At 38.0% G+C, this 16,078-nt stretch overlaps 1 protein-coding gene across 1 annotated transcript in view; it reads right to left on the bottom strand.

The window, feature by feature from the left end:
- Positions 1-5,111: 5,111 nt before the first annotated feature.
- The window catches only part of baiap2l1a (BAR/IMD domain containing adaptor protein 2 like 1a), a 150,041-nt gene continuing 139,074 nt past the window's right edge, over positions 5,112-16,078 (bottom strand). Inside the window, exons 13-14 of the mRNA XM_043711357.1 lie at positions 11,611-11,651; positions 5,112-8,227 (exon numbers count right to left, since the gene is read on the bottom strand). Coding sequence (XP_043567292.1) covers positions 8,155-8,227; positions 11,611-11,651 — 114 coding nt within the window. The 3' untranslated portion in view covers positions 5,112-8,154. The remainder of the gene's footprint in view (positions 8,228-11,610; positions 11,652-16,078) is intronic.

Genomic DNA, 16,078 nt, shown 5'->3' with positions numbered 1-16,078 from the left:
CTGCAACATCGTAGCCCCAAGTACTGATCCATGCTCTCAGTTTGTCACTCTTATTTTGGACACTCCTTGCATGAAAGCAGACACACTTTAACCGATCCCTGTGTTTCATCGTGTGGGAAACCTTACTGATAGATTCAATACATCCCGTCACTGCCGCGTCTGCAACTGACCCTCTCTCAGACACGTGGCTCTGATTCCCACCCCCCTGCCAAATTAGTTTAAACTCTCCCGAATCACACGAGCAAATCTCCCACCCAGGATATTTGTGCCCCTCCAATTCAGGTGCAATCCGTCCTTCATGTACAGGTCCCACCTTCCCCAGAAGGTATCCCAATGGTTTAGGTATCTGAAGCCCTCCCTCCTGCACCAGCCTCGCTGCCACGTGTTAAGCTGCATTCGCTGACTGCTCCTCATCTCACTATCTCGTAGCACCGGGAGCAAACCTGAGATCACTACTCTACTCATCCTGCTCTTCAACTTCCAACTTAACTCTCTGTAGTCACTTTTCAGATCCTCAATCCCTTTCCTGGTTATATCATTGGTGCCAATATGTACCATGATTTCTGGCTGCTCACCCTCCCCCTTCAGAAACCTGTAAACCCGATCGGCGACATCCCAGACCCTGGCACTGGGGAGGCAACATACCTTCCAGGAGTCCCATTCCTGACCACAAAATCTCCTGTCAACTTTAAATAGATCAATTGATTTTAGGGCATGACAGTAAATTGGTTTGATGCATGGTTATATGCCTATTATTAAAAGATACTTTTCATTTATTTTAAGCTATAGTGACTTGGGTATATATGGGATAGGCACCAGGAACAATGGGGAAATTTCATTTTCTTTCATTAACATTAGCAGACAGAACAAAATCTCTTTTTAAGTAAAAGTCAGACTTTATGGTTATAAAAAAAACAAACATTTCTCCTGTACATTTACACCAAATCATTTTACTTTGTTTTGCTGTTATCAGCAAGTTGTAAAGTACATAACAGAAGAGTTAAATTATAAAACATTAATTTTCCCAGTGAAAGGCTTATAGAAGAAAGTTTAAATTAATAACAATTCCAAATAGTCCTGAAAGCACTTTAATACAGAAGGACATCTAAGCGAATAAAAACTGAAATTATGATCAATTATTGCACTTTAAGACCTTTACTACATTTACAGTACATTCTTCAGTTTTAGGCCACTTCAAACTATACAAATTTGATAAATCTTGTAAATCGTATAATCTATCAACCTTGAGTGTTTACCAAGTTAGAAAGATTTCAGATCAAATGAATTTTCTGTCAGCTGACCATGGCGGAAATTGATTTGGACAGGAGGAATGGTCTTCAAGCATTTCTTGTATAAATTCAGACTCCAAAAATGAATGAATCACCCGATGAAATATCAGGCCATCTTAGAAGAAAAAGTGCATTTTCTAGTTTTATTCAGCGAAAAAAATGTAATCAGGTAGTTGCAGAACCTCATTGATGGCAGTCATGGAGTCATGTCCTACAGTGAAAACAGCCTGCAACTAGTGACAGGACCATGCAGAGAGTTTTGGGATTTACTGTACATCAGTCGATAAAGCTACTTTTTTAAAAAAAAGTATCATTTTCCATCCATTAAATGGATATGGCATTCCGTAGGTACAGGGTCAATTTTTAATCTAGTATTAGGTGAGGTGTCAAACCATTATTCCACCTGATCCCATAGGTTTCCTGTCTGGCAAGTTACTTTGATGTTCGCCCTCATTCATCATTTCAACTCATCTGTCTTGTGCTGAAAAAAGCATCTTATTCTTGAGGTTCTCAAAAAAAGAAACATCTTAATTTTATTCCCATTGTTCCAGAGGTAGCAGTCAGTTCAGATAATCAAATGCAAACACTACCAAGTGGCAGTTAACGATGAACAGGATTGACAAACTACTTTCTTTAATACTTCAGAGCAGAGCCATTATTTGGTATCTTGCAAGTAGTGTGGCTGTGAAAGATTTCTGATCATAAATACACCTATTCCATACACTCCTTTCTTTAAAAGATCAAATTTAACATATTAACAACTAGGCAAGAATACACAAAGTCAAAAACTGTACCAGTGTGCAAGATTGCTAAAACATTTTAACAGTAATGTGATCTCACTATACATTAGTTGCACAGTTGTTAAAACTCATTCTACCTGTTTAGATACAAGAATATTTACTTATATAAGCATTATATATTTAACAGTTTTAAGTATTGAGTTTGGAGGAAAATGAAAAATTGGATCTCGAAATAACAGAGGACTTTTCCAAGTTTTACCTTCAAATCGATGTACTCTGTAGAAATAAATATGTTGTGTTTTTGAGAGTTGGAATTAGTTTTAATGACATTGCAGAAAATTAGTATTTAAAAGATTAGTCCAGAGTTTAGTCTCCCATCACTGACCAGCCCAACATGAATTGGTAAAGTTTCAATTATTAAATCTTTTGAATATTCCTGTACAATTTAAATAAAATTGATGGGTTTTCAGGCTATGAACTGTTACCTGATGTCAGGTTTTAATTGCCTTGTATTAAGGCTTTCTGAAAATGTAAACTTGACATCATTTCTAGTTTCTCTTATAATGCAATACCACCGGTTGCTGAGATTATCATTGTTTGCAATGAAGTTCCATTAACAGCGGTATTCAGAGCAAGGCCAAGAGAGCAGTCTATGGTGATCAGTGCAAAATCAGTGTTACAGTATCCCTAGAGTCAAGAGTTAAACAGCATTGAAACAGACCCTTCAGTCCAACTCTGTCCATGCCGGCCAGATATCCTAATCTAAGGAGTCCCATTTGCCAACTTGCATTTTACTGAAGCTTCCAACACTAAGTTTTATCCTGGCCATTAATGCATCTATATGGACTTCAGGAAGGCGTTCAACAAGGTTCCCCATGGGAGACTGGTTAGCAAGGTTAGAACTCATGGAATATAGGGAGAACTAGCCATTTGGATACAGAACTGGCTCAAAGGTGGGTGGCGGTGGAGGGTTGTTTTTCAGACTGGAGGCCTGTGACCAGTGGAGTGCCACAAGGATCGGTGCTGGGTCCTCTACCTTTTGTCATTTATATAAATGATTTGGATGTGAGCATAAGAGGTACAGTTAGTAAGTTTGCAGATGACACCAACATTGGAGGTGTAGTGGATAGTGAAGAATGTTACCTCAGATTACAACAGGATCTTGACCAGATGGGCCAATGGGCTGAGAAGTGGCAGATGGAGTTGAATTCAGATAAATGTGAGGTGTTGCATTATGGGAAAGCAAATCTTAGCAGGAGTTATACACTTACTGGTAAGGTCCTAGGGAGTGTTGCAGAAGAAAGAGACCTTGGAGTGCAGGTTCATTGCTCCTTGAAAGTGGAGTTGCAGGTAGATAGGATAGTGAAGGTGGCGTTTGGCATGCTTTCCTTTATTGGTCAGAGTACTGAGTACAGGAGTTGGGAGGTCATGTTGCAGCTGTACAGGACATTGATTAGGCCACTGTTGGAATATTGCGTGCAATTCTGGTCTCCTTCCTATCGGAAAGATGTTGTGAAACTTGAAAGGGTTCAGAAAAGATTTACAAGGATGTTGCCAGGGTTGGAGGATTTGAGCTATAGGGAGAGACTGAACAGGCTGGGGCTGATGGGTCTGTTTCCATGCTGTACATCTCTATGACTCTAATAGTTACATATACTACAAATCATCATAGCTACAATCAGCAACTGGACCCCAATCTTATATGTCTTCAATAAACACAATTTAAAGTTAAGGTGCTTAGTGGATCCAACCTTCAAATTTCCATCAGAAATATAGGGATAATTTAATTGCAGTTTTTTCATTTACCTGTGACTGCAATTTGTTGGCCAGGCAAAAGAAAATATTCATGTTAGGTGGCTGAATTATTTTTCTATCATGGTTGGATTATGATGGGTATTTCAGTCATCCTATCACTTACCCTGCTGAAAACATGAAACTTTTTTCACTTAGTATCTTTCATGACCTAATGACGACCTGAAGTGTATTTTTCAGGCAGGCAAAGCAGCTAATTTGTACCTGGTGAAGTTCCAGTGATGAACAATCAATCAGTTAATTTATTTTAAATTGTGTTGGTAAATCCATAATGCTATTAAACTACTGCTTTTAGATTCCCACGAAGTATAGAAAAAGAAAAGTGCTTTCCATATCATTTAAAAATATACGTTATACAATTAATACCAGAGTTGCTTTCAGGTGTCAAATCTCTGCATCACCTTCAGAATTACTCAAACATAGTTTCTAGGCACCAGGAAAGTGAAGCCCTTTAACACAGATACTAATGATATTTTAGAGGCTTGACAGAACACTGAAAAATTTAGGATAACATACATCAACTAAACATTGTGCTTGGAATGGCAGATGCTGTAAATATTTGTATAAGTTTCCATAGTGGTATTCACACTATTTGTATTTGCAAACTTCAGTTCAATTTTGCTGATGGGCAACAAAAATGTTTAGTTACAGAACTCCAAACTTCAGTTTAGTGTTAAACCAAAATTCTCTTTAATAGCCTAAATGTCTTCAGTAAATTCCTGCTGAGTATTTAAAATATCATTAGGTTTATAATGCCATTTCATGAACTTTGCAATATTATCAGTTTGAAAAAGATGATAAAGTTTTGACAAATCTGTTCACTTGAATTGTGAAACACTAAACAGTACATATATTACCATGTTTGGGAAGACAAGAGAGTACTTTTAGCTGTTTAATACCAGGTTACGGACCTGGTTCTTAGCCTTGTCCAGGGTGTTGGTAGTAAATAAGTAAAACACAAGTATATTGTTCAACATTAAACCATATTGCCTAATTGAGTTCCTTGCTATGGAATATTTGTAGCAAATATTTTCTCATGACAACACTGCATTGGATACATTTTACACATCCTTTGCTGGATTATGGGTGACTGTGAATTACTAATGCGACGTCTATTAAGAGGAAATCTTTACTTCTACATGAGCTCACTAGTGAAAAGATACACAAAGTTTACATCAGAGTGGTGCTGGAAAAGCACAGCGGGTCAGACAGCATCCGAGGAGCAGGAAAATCGACGTTTCGGGCAAAAGCCCTTCTTGCTCCTCGGATGCTGCCTGACCTGCTGTGCTTTTCCAGCACCACTCTGATGTAAACTCTGGTTTCCAGCATCTGCAGTCTTTACTTTTGCCTAAAAGATACACAAATTCCAGCTTTGTCTCTACAGTATTGTAGAACTAAGGAACTGAGCTGCATCTCTTCATTTTAAACACATTTTGAGTATTAAGCAAACACTTCAGTTATTTTAGTTAGCTATTTAGTCTATTTTAGCTGTGAGTTCTGTGCTAGATTTCACTATTTTAAAACAGCAGATCACAGACAGTAGACAGGAATGGTACTCTAAGGTAAAAGTCCTCAGACAGTAATGATATTTTCACAATGGTCTGATTGATAATTTAGGAATAAAACCGATATTTAGTGTGGAAGCAACAAGTATAGACAGTATTAGTCCAGCCATCTCAAAAGCAAAAGGAATATAAAATGATAGCATGGAAATATGTTGAAAAGTATCAAGGGCCCATACAAATGCCAGTTTCAAAATGGAGCTAGACATTGTTCTTGGGTCTGAGTTTAACCTTTGGATTAGATACTTAAAGTAGAATTAGATGTATGTGCAGGTGGTGACAACTGTTAGACTTAACATTCAGTCACAGTGGAGCAACAATCATTGAATACACATTTGAATAATAGGGTACATCTGATGAAGCTGTAGTGGGAATTGAGTGTGCTCTAGTCCTCAGATAGACTCAAATGCTGTGTATGTGTGTTTTTGGAAGGGACTAGGGGAAGATAAGAGAAACAAATGCAGATTGTAGGGATAAAGGCCTATAATAAATGACACCTGCAAGGGGACCACAAATGGGACTTCACGCCTGAAGAAACATCAATGGAGACGAGTCCTTTCAGAAAGTAGGATCAATTCTAAAATAATACAGAAAAGGAAAATCTGAAAAGCTACTGCAAGGTAAGAGAATATGGCACAGGCTCAAGCTGACAAAAGGCAAATTTAAGGCTGATTTGTCACGCACTTGGAACAAATGTTCCAGAGAAGTGATGTAAATTTTAAGGTTCTTTGCTGTGGAAAATAGCATTCCCCATCTTACTAACCTTGCATAGTGTTTGTGCATATTAAGACTCATTTCTAATCTCTACACTATATATTTCCAGTCTTCAATTGTGAGATCAACAGTAGACAAATTCTATTTTGATTGCTCTACATTTTATATTTGCATTTTGGCCCACACACAGTTTCTGATTGTATTCATTATCTCATTTTATGTACACTTTTAAAGATAATGAAAGTATGGTCACCTGTAGCAGCCTGTTACATTTTAGGCATCACATCGTGTAACCACCAAAGCAAAATACTTCAATAAGTAACAAGTGAAATGGCAAACACCTGCAAAATGTTTGAGAGAACAAGCGTTGACTTCCAATGCCTCTATTCCATGCAAAAGTGCACATATCCCTATACCCTTAAACTGAGTTCATAAACTGCAGTAAAGCAAGGTAAATGAATACAAATTCACAATTATTGCTTAATCGTTGAAGTGTTGCAATTGATTGAAATACTGTTTCTTTACTTTTGGTTCCAGGCAATGATCAGACTTCCTAATTGGGTATCTTGTAGTTTGTTACATAGATCTTAATCTGACTATAATTGGGAAAAGTTGCAAGTGTACAAATTAAGAACAAAACACACACACACACACACAAACATTGCTTTAAAAGGTAGCACTTTTTACAAATAAAAAGAAAATATATACAGTACAAACCAATTAATATGTTGATTTTTCTTCAGATCAATAAAGCTTTGGCCGATGCATTTAAAATGTGTCACAAGTGGATCTAATCCGGTTTGGTTTTAGGAAAAAATAAATTTGGTTGGGCTGCTACTGTAAGATATGCATATACATGTAGCATATTCAAAAATGAAAATCAGAAAATGTTGGAAATGCAAAGCAGACTCATCAGCATTAGTGAAAAAGGTTGCGTTAATCTTTTGTCTGGCATAGGGACTGCTGACAGTTCTATATCCAAAACGTTAACCTCAGTCAAAACGGTTAATGTTTTTGATGTGGATCTTTGTCCATGTCCTTTTCCACTTTGCTGATATGGATGGGCCTGCCAATATTTTCTGTTCTTATTTTATATTTGCATCTTCTCAATTGTTAAATTTAAATAGCAGAAAAAAGGAGTGAGAAATCTCGAATTCTAGAATTTGACTGAAAATGAGTCATGTAGCCCCACCAGCTTTAAATATCTCTAGCTGGGTATAAATAAAAGATTTTGGAGGAAAAACAATAGAAAAGTAGTTTGCAGAAGGAGCAATGATTAGAAAATAAAATTAAGTGTGTACACATATCCATCCCTGAGAGAAGAATTGAATGGGTACAGTGAGTTGACACGTATGACTATGGCTTGCATTCCTGATATTAAAACAAAATCTATTCTAGCATATTACTGTTTCAAATGCACATGCCAATGAGCTAGAGGCTTGTTCCTTCAAGATCACCAGTCATAGCATGCATCCTTTTAAAGAAGCAAGCTCTGGATTTTTCAGATACAAAGCTATTGACCTGACACACACCATAGATATTGCCTGACCTGCTTTTTTCCAACAGATTATGTTTTTATAATCTCCAGAGTCCTACCTCCTATATTCAATAAAATAATGACCAATGCATTCAGATTTTCCCCCAAAAACAATTGCTTTGGTTAAATATTAAGCATCAAAGTGAATGAATTTCTGACTAAACTGTAGAGCACAAGCATCAGGATCTTGGAAGATAACAGCTTTTTCAAACAATGAATGTGCTCTAACAAAAAGTTGTTCCTATATCCCCTATAATATTAAGATTCACTGTAAATGCTGTACTCTTTCAACTGTAAGATCTTTTGTCCCACCACCATTTATACAAGAGCATTTCTGTAGTGATTAATTTGGATATTAGCATAAATAATATATTAATGAATATAAACTATCAAGAGCAGTTTGTACAAAAGGTATGATTGCTTATATAGTATTAATTTAAAATGGCATCTGTTGGTTTCAACTGCATGACTGATTGAGGATTACTTTTACAACTTGTGCACTAAATAACTGGTGCCGATCTGTCATTTGTTATTGTTGGTCGGAGCTTTACTGTAGCAAAAGGATTTCCTCCACTGAAACAGGAAAAAGAAATCAAAAAATTAAAAAGATGAACATATTACTAAAATAACTTAGACAATATTTCATCACAATAACAAAGGAATCCATCATGCAAACATTATTCTTCTAGTTTTACCACACAAGGTTGTGGGTAGGAGTAGGGTTATAATATAAAATATTATACAAAAATTAGAAACAAAACATACAAAAATCATTTGCAAAATGCAAAATTTCTGCACGCACAATGCACCTGGACCTTTAAGATTATTTTGTTCTGTGTGCAATCTTGACAATTTCTTTAATCTGCATAAAAGTAATTGCATTCTTGAAAAAGAATTTCAAAGAAGAACTTATTTTTAAGTTGTGTAACTCTGGGATAGATAAATAGTGAGGGATTTAGAGATGAAGGAATTCTTACTGTATCCAGGAAAGCTTTTAAAAGCCTGCATTTGGAAAGTCCTACAAGAGGGAGGCCAACAATGAAACCAGTCAAGTGGGACAGCATTTCAGTGGTAGTGACCATAACTCAGTAAGGTTTAAAGTAATCACGGAAAAGGACAAAGATGGACTAGATATAAGGGTTCTGGACAGGGGAAAGGCAGATTTTAATATGATAACATGGCCAAAGTGGACAGGGAGCAGCTACTTGTAGCAAAATCTACATCAGAACAGTGGGAGATTTTCAAAAAGGAAATCGCTAAAATTCCGGGCCAACATATTCCCGTAAAGGTGAAAAGTTGGGTCAACAAATTCTGAAAACTCGGCGTGTCAAGGAATGCTCAGGATTGGACAAGGTGGAAAAGGGAAGCTTATAACAATCAGAGGACTCAAACATCTGAAACCCTAGGAAGTGCAAAGAAAATACTGAGGGTTACTTAAAAATATATAATTAGAACAGTAAAGGGTGGGGTGGGAATGAAAAAGTAACTAATGGGTAAAATAAAGGATTGTTGGGTTCAGAAAAGATTTACAAGGATGTTGCTAGGTTTGGAGGATTTGAGCTATAGGGAGAGGCTGAACAGGCTGGGGCTGTTTTCTCTGGAGCGTTGGAGGCTGAGGGGTGACCTTATAGAGGTTTACAAAACCATGAGGGGCATGGATAGGGTAAATAGGCAAAGTCTTTTCCCTGGGGTCAGGGAGTCCAGAACTAGAGGGCATAGGTTTAGGGTGAGAGGAGAAAGATATAACAGAGACCTACGGGGGAACTTTTTCACACAGATGGTGGTACGTGTATGGAATGAGCTGCCAGAGGAAGTGGTGGAGGCTGGTACAATTGCAACATTTAAGAGGCATTTGGATGGGTATATGAATAAGAAGGGTTTGGAGGGATATGGGCCGGGTGCTGGCAGGTGGGACTAGATTGGGTTGGGATATCTGGTCGGCATGGATGGGTTGGACCGAAGGGTCTGTTTCCCTGTTGTACATCTCTAGGACTCGTTGAGATTAGAACCTATGGAGAGTGAAGTAGCAAATCTTGTATGGAGTCAGAGGACATAGGTGAGGTTGTAAGTGAATACATCTGTATTCGCTTAGGATGACGTAGGGATAAGGGACAGAAAGACTGATATATTTTAGAAGAATTTATGAATAGCAGCATTAGTAGATTTGGTGGTCTTAAAATTGGATAGAATAAAGCCCAGGTGAGATTTATCTCAGGCTGCTGTTGGAGGAGATTGTGGAAGGCAAGGAGAGGGATCATAGGAGCCTTGACATTAAATTTCAAATCCTCTGGAAATAGGAGGTGCCAGAGAACTGAAGGACGGCTAAAGTAATTACATTATTCAAGGAGCGTGCTCAGAATGAACCAGGGAACTATATACCAGTGAATTTAACATCAGTGATAGGGAAACAATTGGAATAAAAACTTGATGGATAGAATTAATCTCCACTGGTTGAGACTGGGGTCAAGACAGTAAGAGCTGATGAGGTCCAGGGCATTTTGGCAAATGGGATCCAAAACTGGCTTAATGGGAGGAGGCAGAGATGATGGTCAGAAGTTGTTTTAGTGAATGGAAACTTGTGTCCACTGGCATTCCACAGGGTTCAGTACTTGATTCCTCGCTATTTGCAGTAGACATTAATGATCTAGACACGAACATAGTTGGTTTGATCGAGAAGCCTCTTTATGTGTGATATAACTCGACTCCATGTAATTTTTTTTTAGATTAAGTCATATTTGTGAATCAAATAAAAATGTTTGACGGAGTGTACATTGCTGGCAAGGACAGTGTGAGCAGTTTCCTTCAACTGCTGCAGTCTGTGTGGTGTAGATACGCAGAGTACGTTACAGAGATCCAGAATTTTGATTGTGAATAATGAAGAACAGTTAATAAACAGAATAATAAATCAAGATGTTGCACAACTTGGAGGGAAACATGAAAATGATGGTGTTTCCACATGCATTGTTCTAGGGCAGTGCTTGATAAAATGTTACCCATTCCAAGGATTGAGAATTGCATGATTTCCATCCATCCATCCATGCCATCTAAGTGTGGAGAGCCTGGAGAGTTGTGGGTTCATGAGGGGAAAAGGGGATGCTGGTGAGCCATGAGAGTGACGAGAAAGGGGTTAGGAACAGGAATCAGTTTTAAAGATCAGTTAGATCACTCACCATTCAAACAAATGCAAGGATTCAAAGGCGGCCTGCTGTTGCAAAGGCGGATTGAAGCAAAAGGACCCTCACTTTGGGAAGCACTTTGGCAGGCATGGCAGAAGCAGGAAAATAATTTTGGGTTGGGGTGGGCAGGATGTGAATTATTTCTAAGTATTAACATCACTATTTCCAAGAAAAGTAACAAACAGTTCAAAAAAACCTTAAAATTCCATCAACTTCTGACTAGCATGAAATAATAAAAAATTTTATTTACATGAACATGGATGAATTTTTAAAGCCAGATTACAGTAATGAAATGAGATTTTAAAAAATGAAACTAGGCTTTTCATTGAAATACGATTTCAGGTATAGAATTCCTTTGAGTCTGGGTTGAGACAACTGTCAAAGTTTGTACAGATACCTTAGATCTTCCACATAGACTTATTTTCAGCCATCCAGCATTATGATTAAAGAGGTATTCATGTCTTGAACTGTTCCATCCTAAAAACATGAACACCAGCTCCTGATCAAGCAGAGAGCTCATGCGGTGCAAGGTAACATATAGCAGCATTGAGCAATTACTATACTGCAGATGCTGGAAATCTGAAATATAACAAAGTGTTCAAAATATTCAGCATGACAGGTAGTATCTGTGAAAAGTAACAGAGTCAAAATTACAAGTTAGGACAAAATTGAAAAAAATTGAAACATCGACTCTGTTTCTCTCCATAGATGTTGCCTGACCTGCTGAGTATTTCTATCATTTTCTAGGAACAATAATTGTTGCGATAACATATCCCTTACCTAAGGAAAGGTGGTTTCATGATGCCATTTGGCTCCGAACTCTGTAAAAAGGAAATGGAAGTTTGATGCTGCATGTCTATGACAAAAGGAATGCTTCAAGTTTACAATCCATGACAATTGGCAACTGCTGTTGTGGCAATAAAAACTGTAAAGAACTTGCGTTTACAACCTGGAATATCACAAAATGCTTCACAGACAAGTGTAAGCACTGTTGGAAAATTGGGAATTTTAAATGTTGACAACACATGAACAATAACTAGAATTTCCAGCTGTAACTACTCTAATGTTAAGTAAACAGAATTATCTCCTGAAATATAAATTAAAAATAGAAATGCCTGGTGTTTGTGTATCTAGCTTAATCATATATGCACTAGGATTCCATCATGTAACCGTTACAACTGATTTCTTATTTGGATTCAAATAAAGGGCAATATTTTCAATCATTCAATAGTTCAACATTCTGATCTACCTAAGTTATAACATACTACCATCACTTAAGTGTTACCACTGGCAGGGAGTGTCTATTCAACCAACCTTGAAAAAAACAAATAATTGGAAGAGATAACTAGTGAAATATTTTTTATTTTATTAGTCAACTAAGTTTGTTTGTTTGTATGGGAGGCATGGTGGCTCAGTGGTTAGCATTACTGCCTCTCAGTGCCAGGGACCCGGGTTCAATTCCTGCCTCAGGCAACTGTCTGTGTGGCACATTCTCCCTGTGTCTGCGTGGGTTTCCTCCGGGTGCTCCGGTTTCCTCCCACAGTCCAAAGATCTGCAGGTCAGGTGAACTGGCCATTCTAAATTGCCCGTAGTGTTAGGTGCACTAGTCAGGAGTAAATGCAGAGGAATGGGTTTGGGTGGCTCTTCAGAGGGATGGTGTGGACTTGTTGGGCCAAACAGCCCATTTCCACACTGTAGGTAATCTAATCTAATCCATTTTTAAAAAATACTTACAAGAATCATAATTGAAATATTTGATTATTTAGTTGCTAAAATATCATTATGGCTTTTGGATAAAAATTACAGAAACTGACTGCTTAGGGACTAGAATTATAAGTAACTTCAACCAGAAAAGATAATGATGGTTCAGTTTCCTCAAAGTCAGCAGATCCAGTGATAGCAATGGTATATGCTGTACAAAGGCAAAACAGAACCATTTTTGACACCAAATTATAAAATATCATTTCATTTTATTTGAATGGATAAGAAAATAAAGTACTTGTTTTTGTGAAAATAGATCAAATTCACTCCTGTACTGCATGCTCTGCTTAGAAAATATAGACAAACTACTGCTTCAGATCGGTTGCTCACCTCTTACAGTACAGATTTTAATCACAGGAGGGCAGTATTTAACTGGAGAGGCATGATGCAAATCATTTCTGGAACAAGCTGCAACAAATCTTCAGATTTTAAAATCTGCTTTATACAGCAGCTTCAATAAGTTTTAAACAAACAATTCGATGTTCCAAACAGTCGCCTCTTCACCATAGACATTAAATCTGTTGACATCTCCATCCCCTATCAGGGCAGTGAGAGCTCTGAATCTTTCTAGAATGTCAGTCCAAACAACCTTCATCCATCATTACCTTCCTCCACCTGGCTGAACTTTTTTTTTTCTTTATCAAACAGCTACTCCTTTAATTCAATTTACTTCCTCCAAATAAAGTGCCATTATTTGGATCCACACATATCTTAGCCACTTCTGCCTTTTTCTGGGATGTGTGGAGCATTCCCCTTTTTAGGATATACTCAGGTCCTCTCCCACGACACTTTGTCATATTTTGATAATTAGAATTCCTCCTTTCACCACAGATTGGAAATTTTAATTAACAGTTTCCATCTTATCCCTTTCTTTCAGTTGCATGCGCAGCACCAACATTTTATCTACTTCAGTCTTCATTTCTGGGATAGGTCATCAAGGACATGTTGCTAAGAAAGAGATACATTTTGTTGAAGATTTTCTTCTTTCATCAAGACAATTCACAAGAATACTCACGAAGCCAAAAACAATGTACATACTGTACAAGAGGAGAGTGCTGATTGGTTGGCAAGTGGACTTCGATTGGTAGAGACTCTGGCATGGTGAATGCAACTACTAATGATAATTGATAGTTAATGGCTGGACTAATTTTTAGAAGCTTCCCACAACCAAAGTTAAACAGACTTATCTATCATTGCTGGGATTATCCTTACAACCTTTCTTGATCAAGGCTGTAATGTTTGAAATTCTTCAGTCTACTGGCACCTTCTGAGTCCAGGGATGAAGACAGTTTATGACTAGCGCCTCCAAAATTTCTACCCTGGCTTCCTTCAAAAGCCTTGTACATATCTCATCTGGTCCTGGTGCATTGTCACTTTTGAGAACCAACAGTCTATTAAAGACCTCTCCCTTACTAATTTTGAACACTTCTAGTGACAGAGTTTCCTTCTGTCACAACGGTTTGGTCAGCACCTCTTTTTAAGAGAGGAATGCAAAGCATATATAACACCTTTGCCATGCCCCTGCCTCCATGTGTAAATCCTCTTTCAGTCTCCAATTGGCCATACCCCTCCTTTAACCATTCTTTTACGACTTATATGCCAGCAGAAGATTTAGGGATTCCCTTGATGTTAGCTGCTTGTCTTTGCTCATAATTCCACTTTTACTCTCTTATTTGGTTCCTTGCCTCCCCTCTGAACCTTCGGTATTCCTATTGTCAAGTATAGATCAAATCGCTCTGAACCTACACCAAATGGATTGCAAGGCAGCAGTTTATTCCCACTGTCTCAAGGACAACTAGGAATGGACAATAAGCGCTGGCCCAGCCAGTGATGCCCACGTCCCACGAGCAAATTTTAAAAATCTTAAAGTAACAATATTGATTAAATAAAGTCATTAATAAGCCATGAACTTAAAAAAAATCCTAAAACACGTTCTGTGCAGTGTTATTAGAGGAATGTCTGCACTTGTGCAGCTTTTTTCAAAGGTATGGTTGTATACTGCCCAACCTATAACCTTTGTCACCTGGAGGGATAAGGGAAGCAGGTGCATTTGAACACTAACACCTTCAAATTCCAGTCCACATCACAAAGCATTCAGATTTGGAATCCAACATAATTTCTTCATGGTTTCTGGGTCAAAACATCTTCACCACATCAACTGTATATCAACAACACCATCATCTTACCTGGGGAGTGATTGCTGGCCATGTCCAGATCACAATAATTATTTTACACAAATCTTGCATGGCAAATGGCAGAATCTCAAAATAATTAGACAACTGGTAGGATTTCTATTTCAACCTGGAGTGCCATTTCTGTTAGTAATAAGCATTACTATCGCATAAAAAAAAGAGACAAAAGTCAAACCTGGTAGCAGAACAAAATCATGGACCATACGACCATCTCTGTGACATTCACTGCATTTGGCTGTCACTTAAATGGTCTGAACCCAAGAGCCCCAGTTTTTGAACTTGATTAGAAAACCCAGGATTAGGATTTAAAAGTTGTCCTTCCCATATTTAAGCTGCAACTGGAATATGACTATTGAATAAATTTAAAAAAAACATGTAAAACAAGCCATCGGAATAGATAATAAATGGAATAATAGCTGTCTAGACACCCCAGCTCAAATTCTCCTGATGGTGGCCCACACAGAAGTATTGCCTCCTTACTGCATCAACACAACCTGCGCCCCAACAACTAAAATATCAGGGCTCACTTCAGGTACAGTTGTGCCAAGAGACAGTTTTTCACCCACTGCTGAATTAGTTTGGTTCACTGATTTAAGATAGTTTCAGTTGAGAGTGTGGTGCTGGAGAAGCACAGAAGGTCAGGTAGCATCTAATGAGCAGGAGAGTCGATGTTTCAGGCATAAGCCCTTCATCGCGAATAGCCTTCTCCAGCAGTCCTCACTTTCTCCTGGTTGATTTCAACCCTACTGCAAAGCCTCTTCCAAGGATGCCTAGCTTGAAGAAGTTCTCCTCCTCCAGAATCTGTAGTCCTCACTTTCTCCTCAAGGTAATTTGAGTCAATTTGAAAGTAGTGATACACAGTGGAATGGCAAAGAGAATTTAAAGACCGTAACTGCATTGGCACTTCCATCAGATCAAAAAAGTCTCCAAGCAAAGTGTACAGAATTTCAAAATCTGGACTAAAGGACATCTGCTTTGCAAATATAGGAACCAACTTTTCGGCACCTTACAAGAGATTGGCTTACGTTTGTAAAGGAGGTCTGCACTCCTTCTAAAGATTTAAGCTATCTTTAAAAATAACCTGCATCTCCCAGGCTGGAGGCCTAGTGTATAAACTATCAAGGGTAGCAATACTTCTACATTGCCAAGGGAAACTCCCAGATGACTATAGTGAAGAACTTCAGTTTTTAGGCTGGAAGGTAGAGCTGGAGGAGGTGGAAAGTAGCAAATAGGTCACCTTGCTGTGTGTTGTTAAAGTGTAGATTTGTGGATTAGAGTGGATATGTGGATTGTTA

Source organism: Chiloscyllium plagiosum, chromosome 21 (assembly GCF_004010195.1).
Source record: "Chiloscyllium plagiosum isolate BGI_BamShark_2017 chromosome 21, ASM401019v2, whole genome shotgun sequence".
Classification (NCBI taxonomy): Eukaryota; Metazoa; Chordata; class Chondrichthyes; order Orectolobiformes; family Hemiscylliidae; genus Chiloscyllium; species Chiloscyllium plagiosum.
The sequence above is the reverse complement of the archived record's forward strand: the minus strand, read 5'-3'. Positions and strand labels throughout refer to the sequence as shown.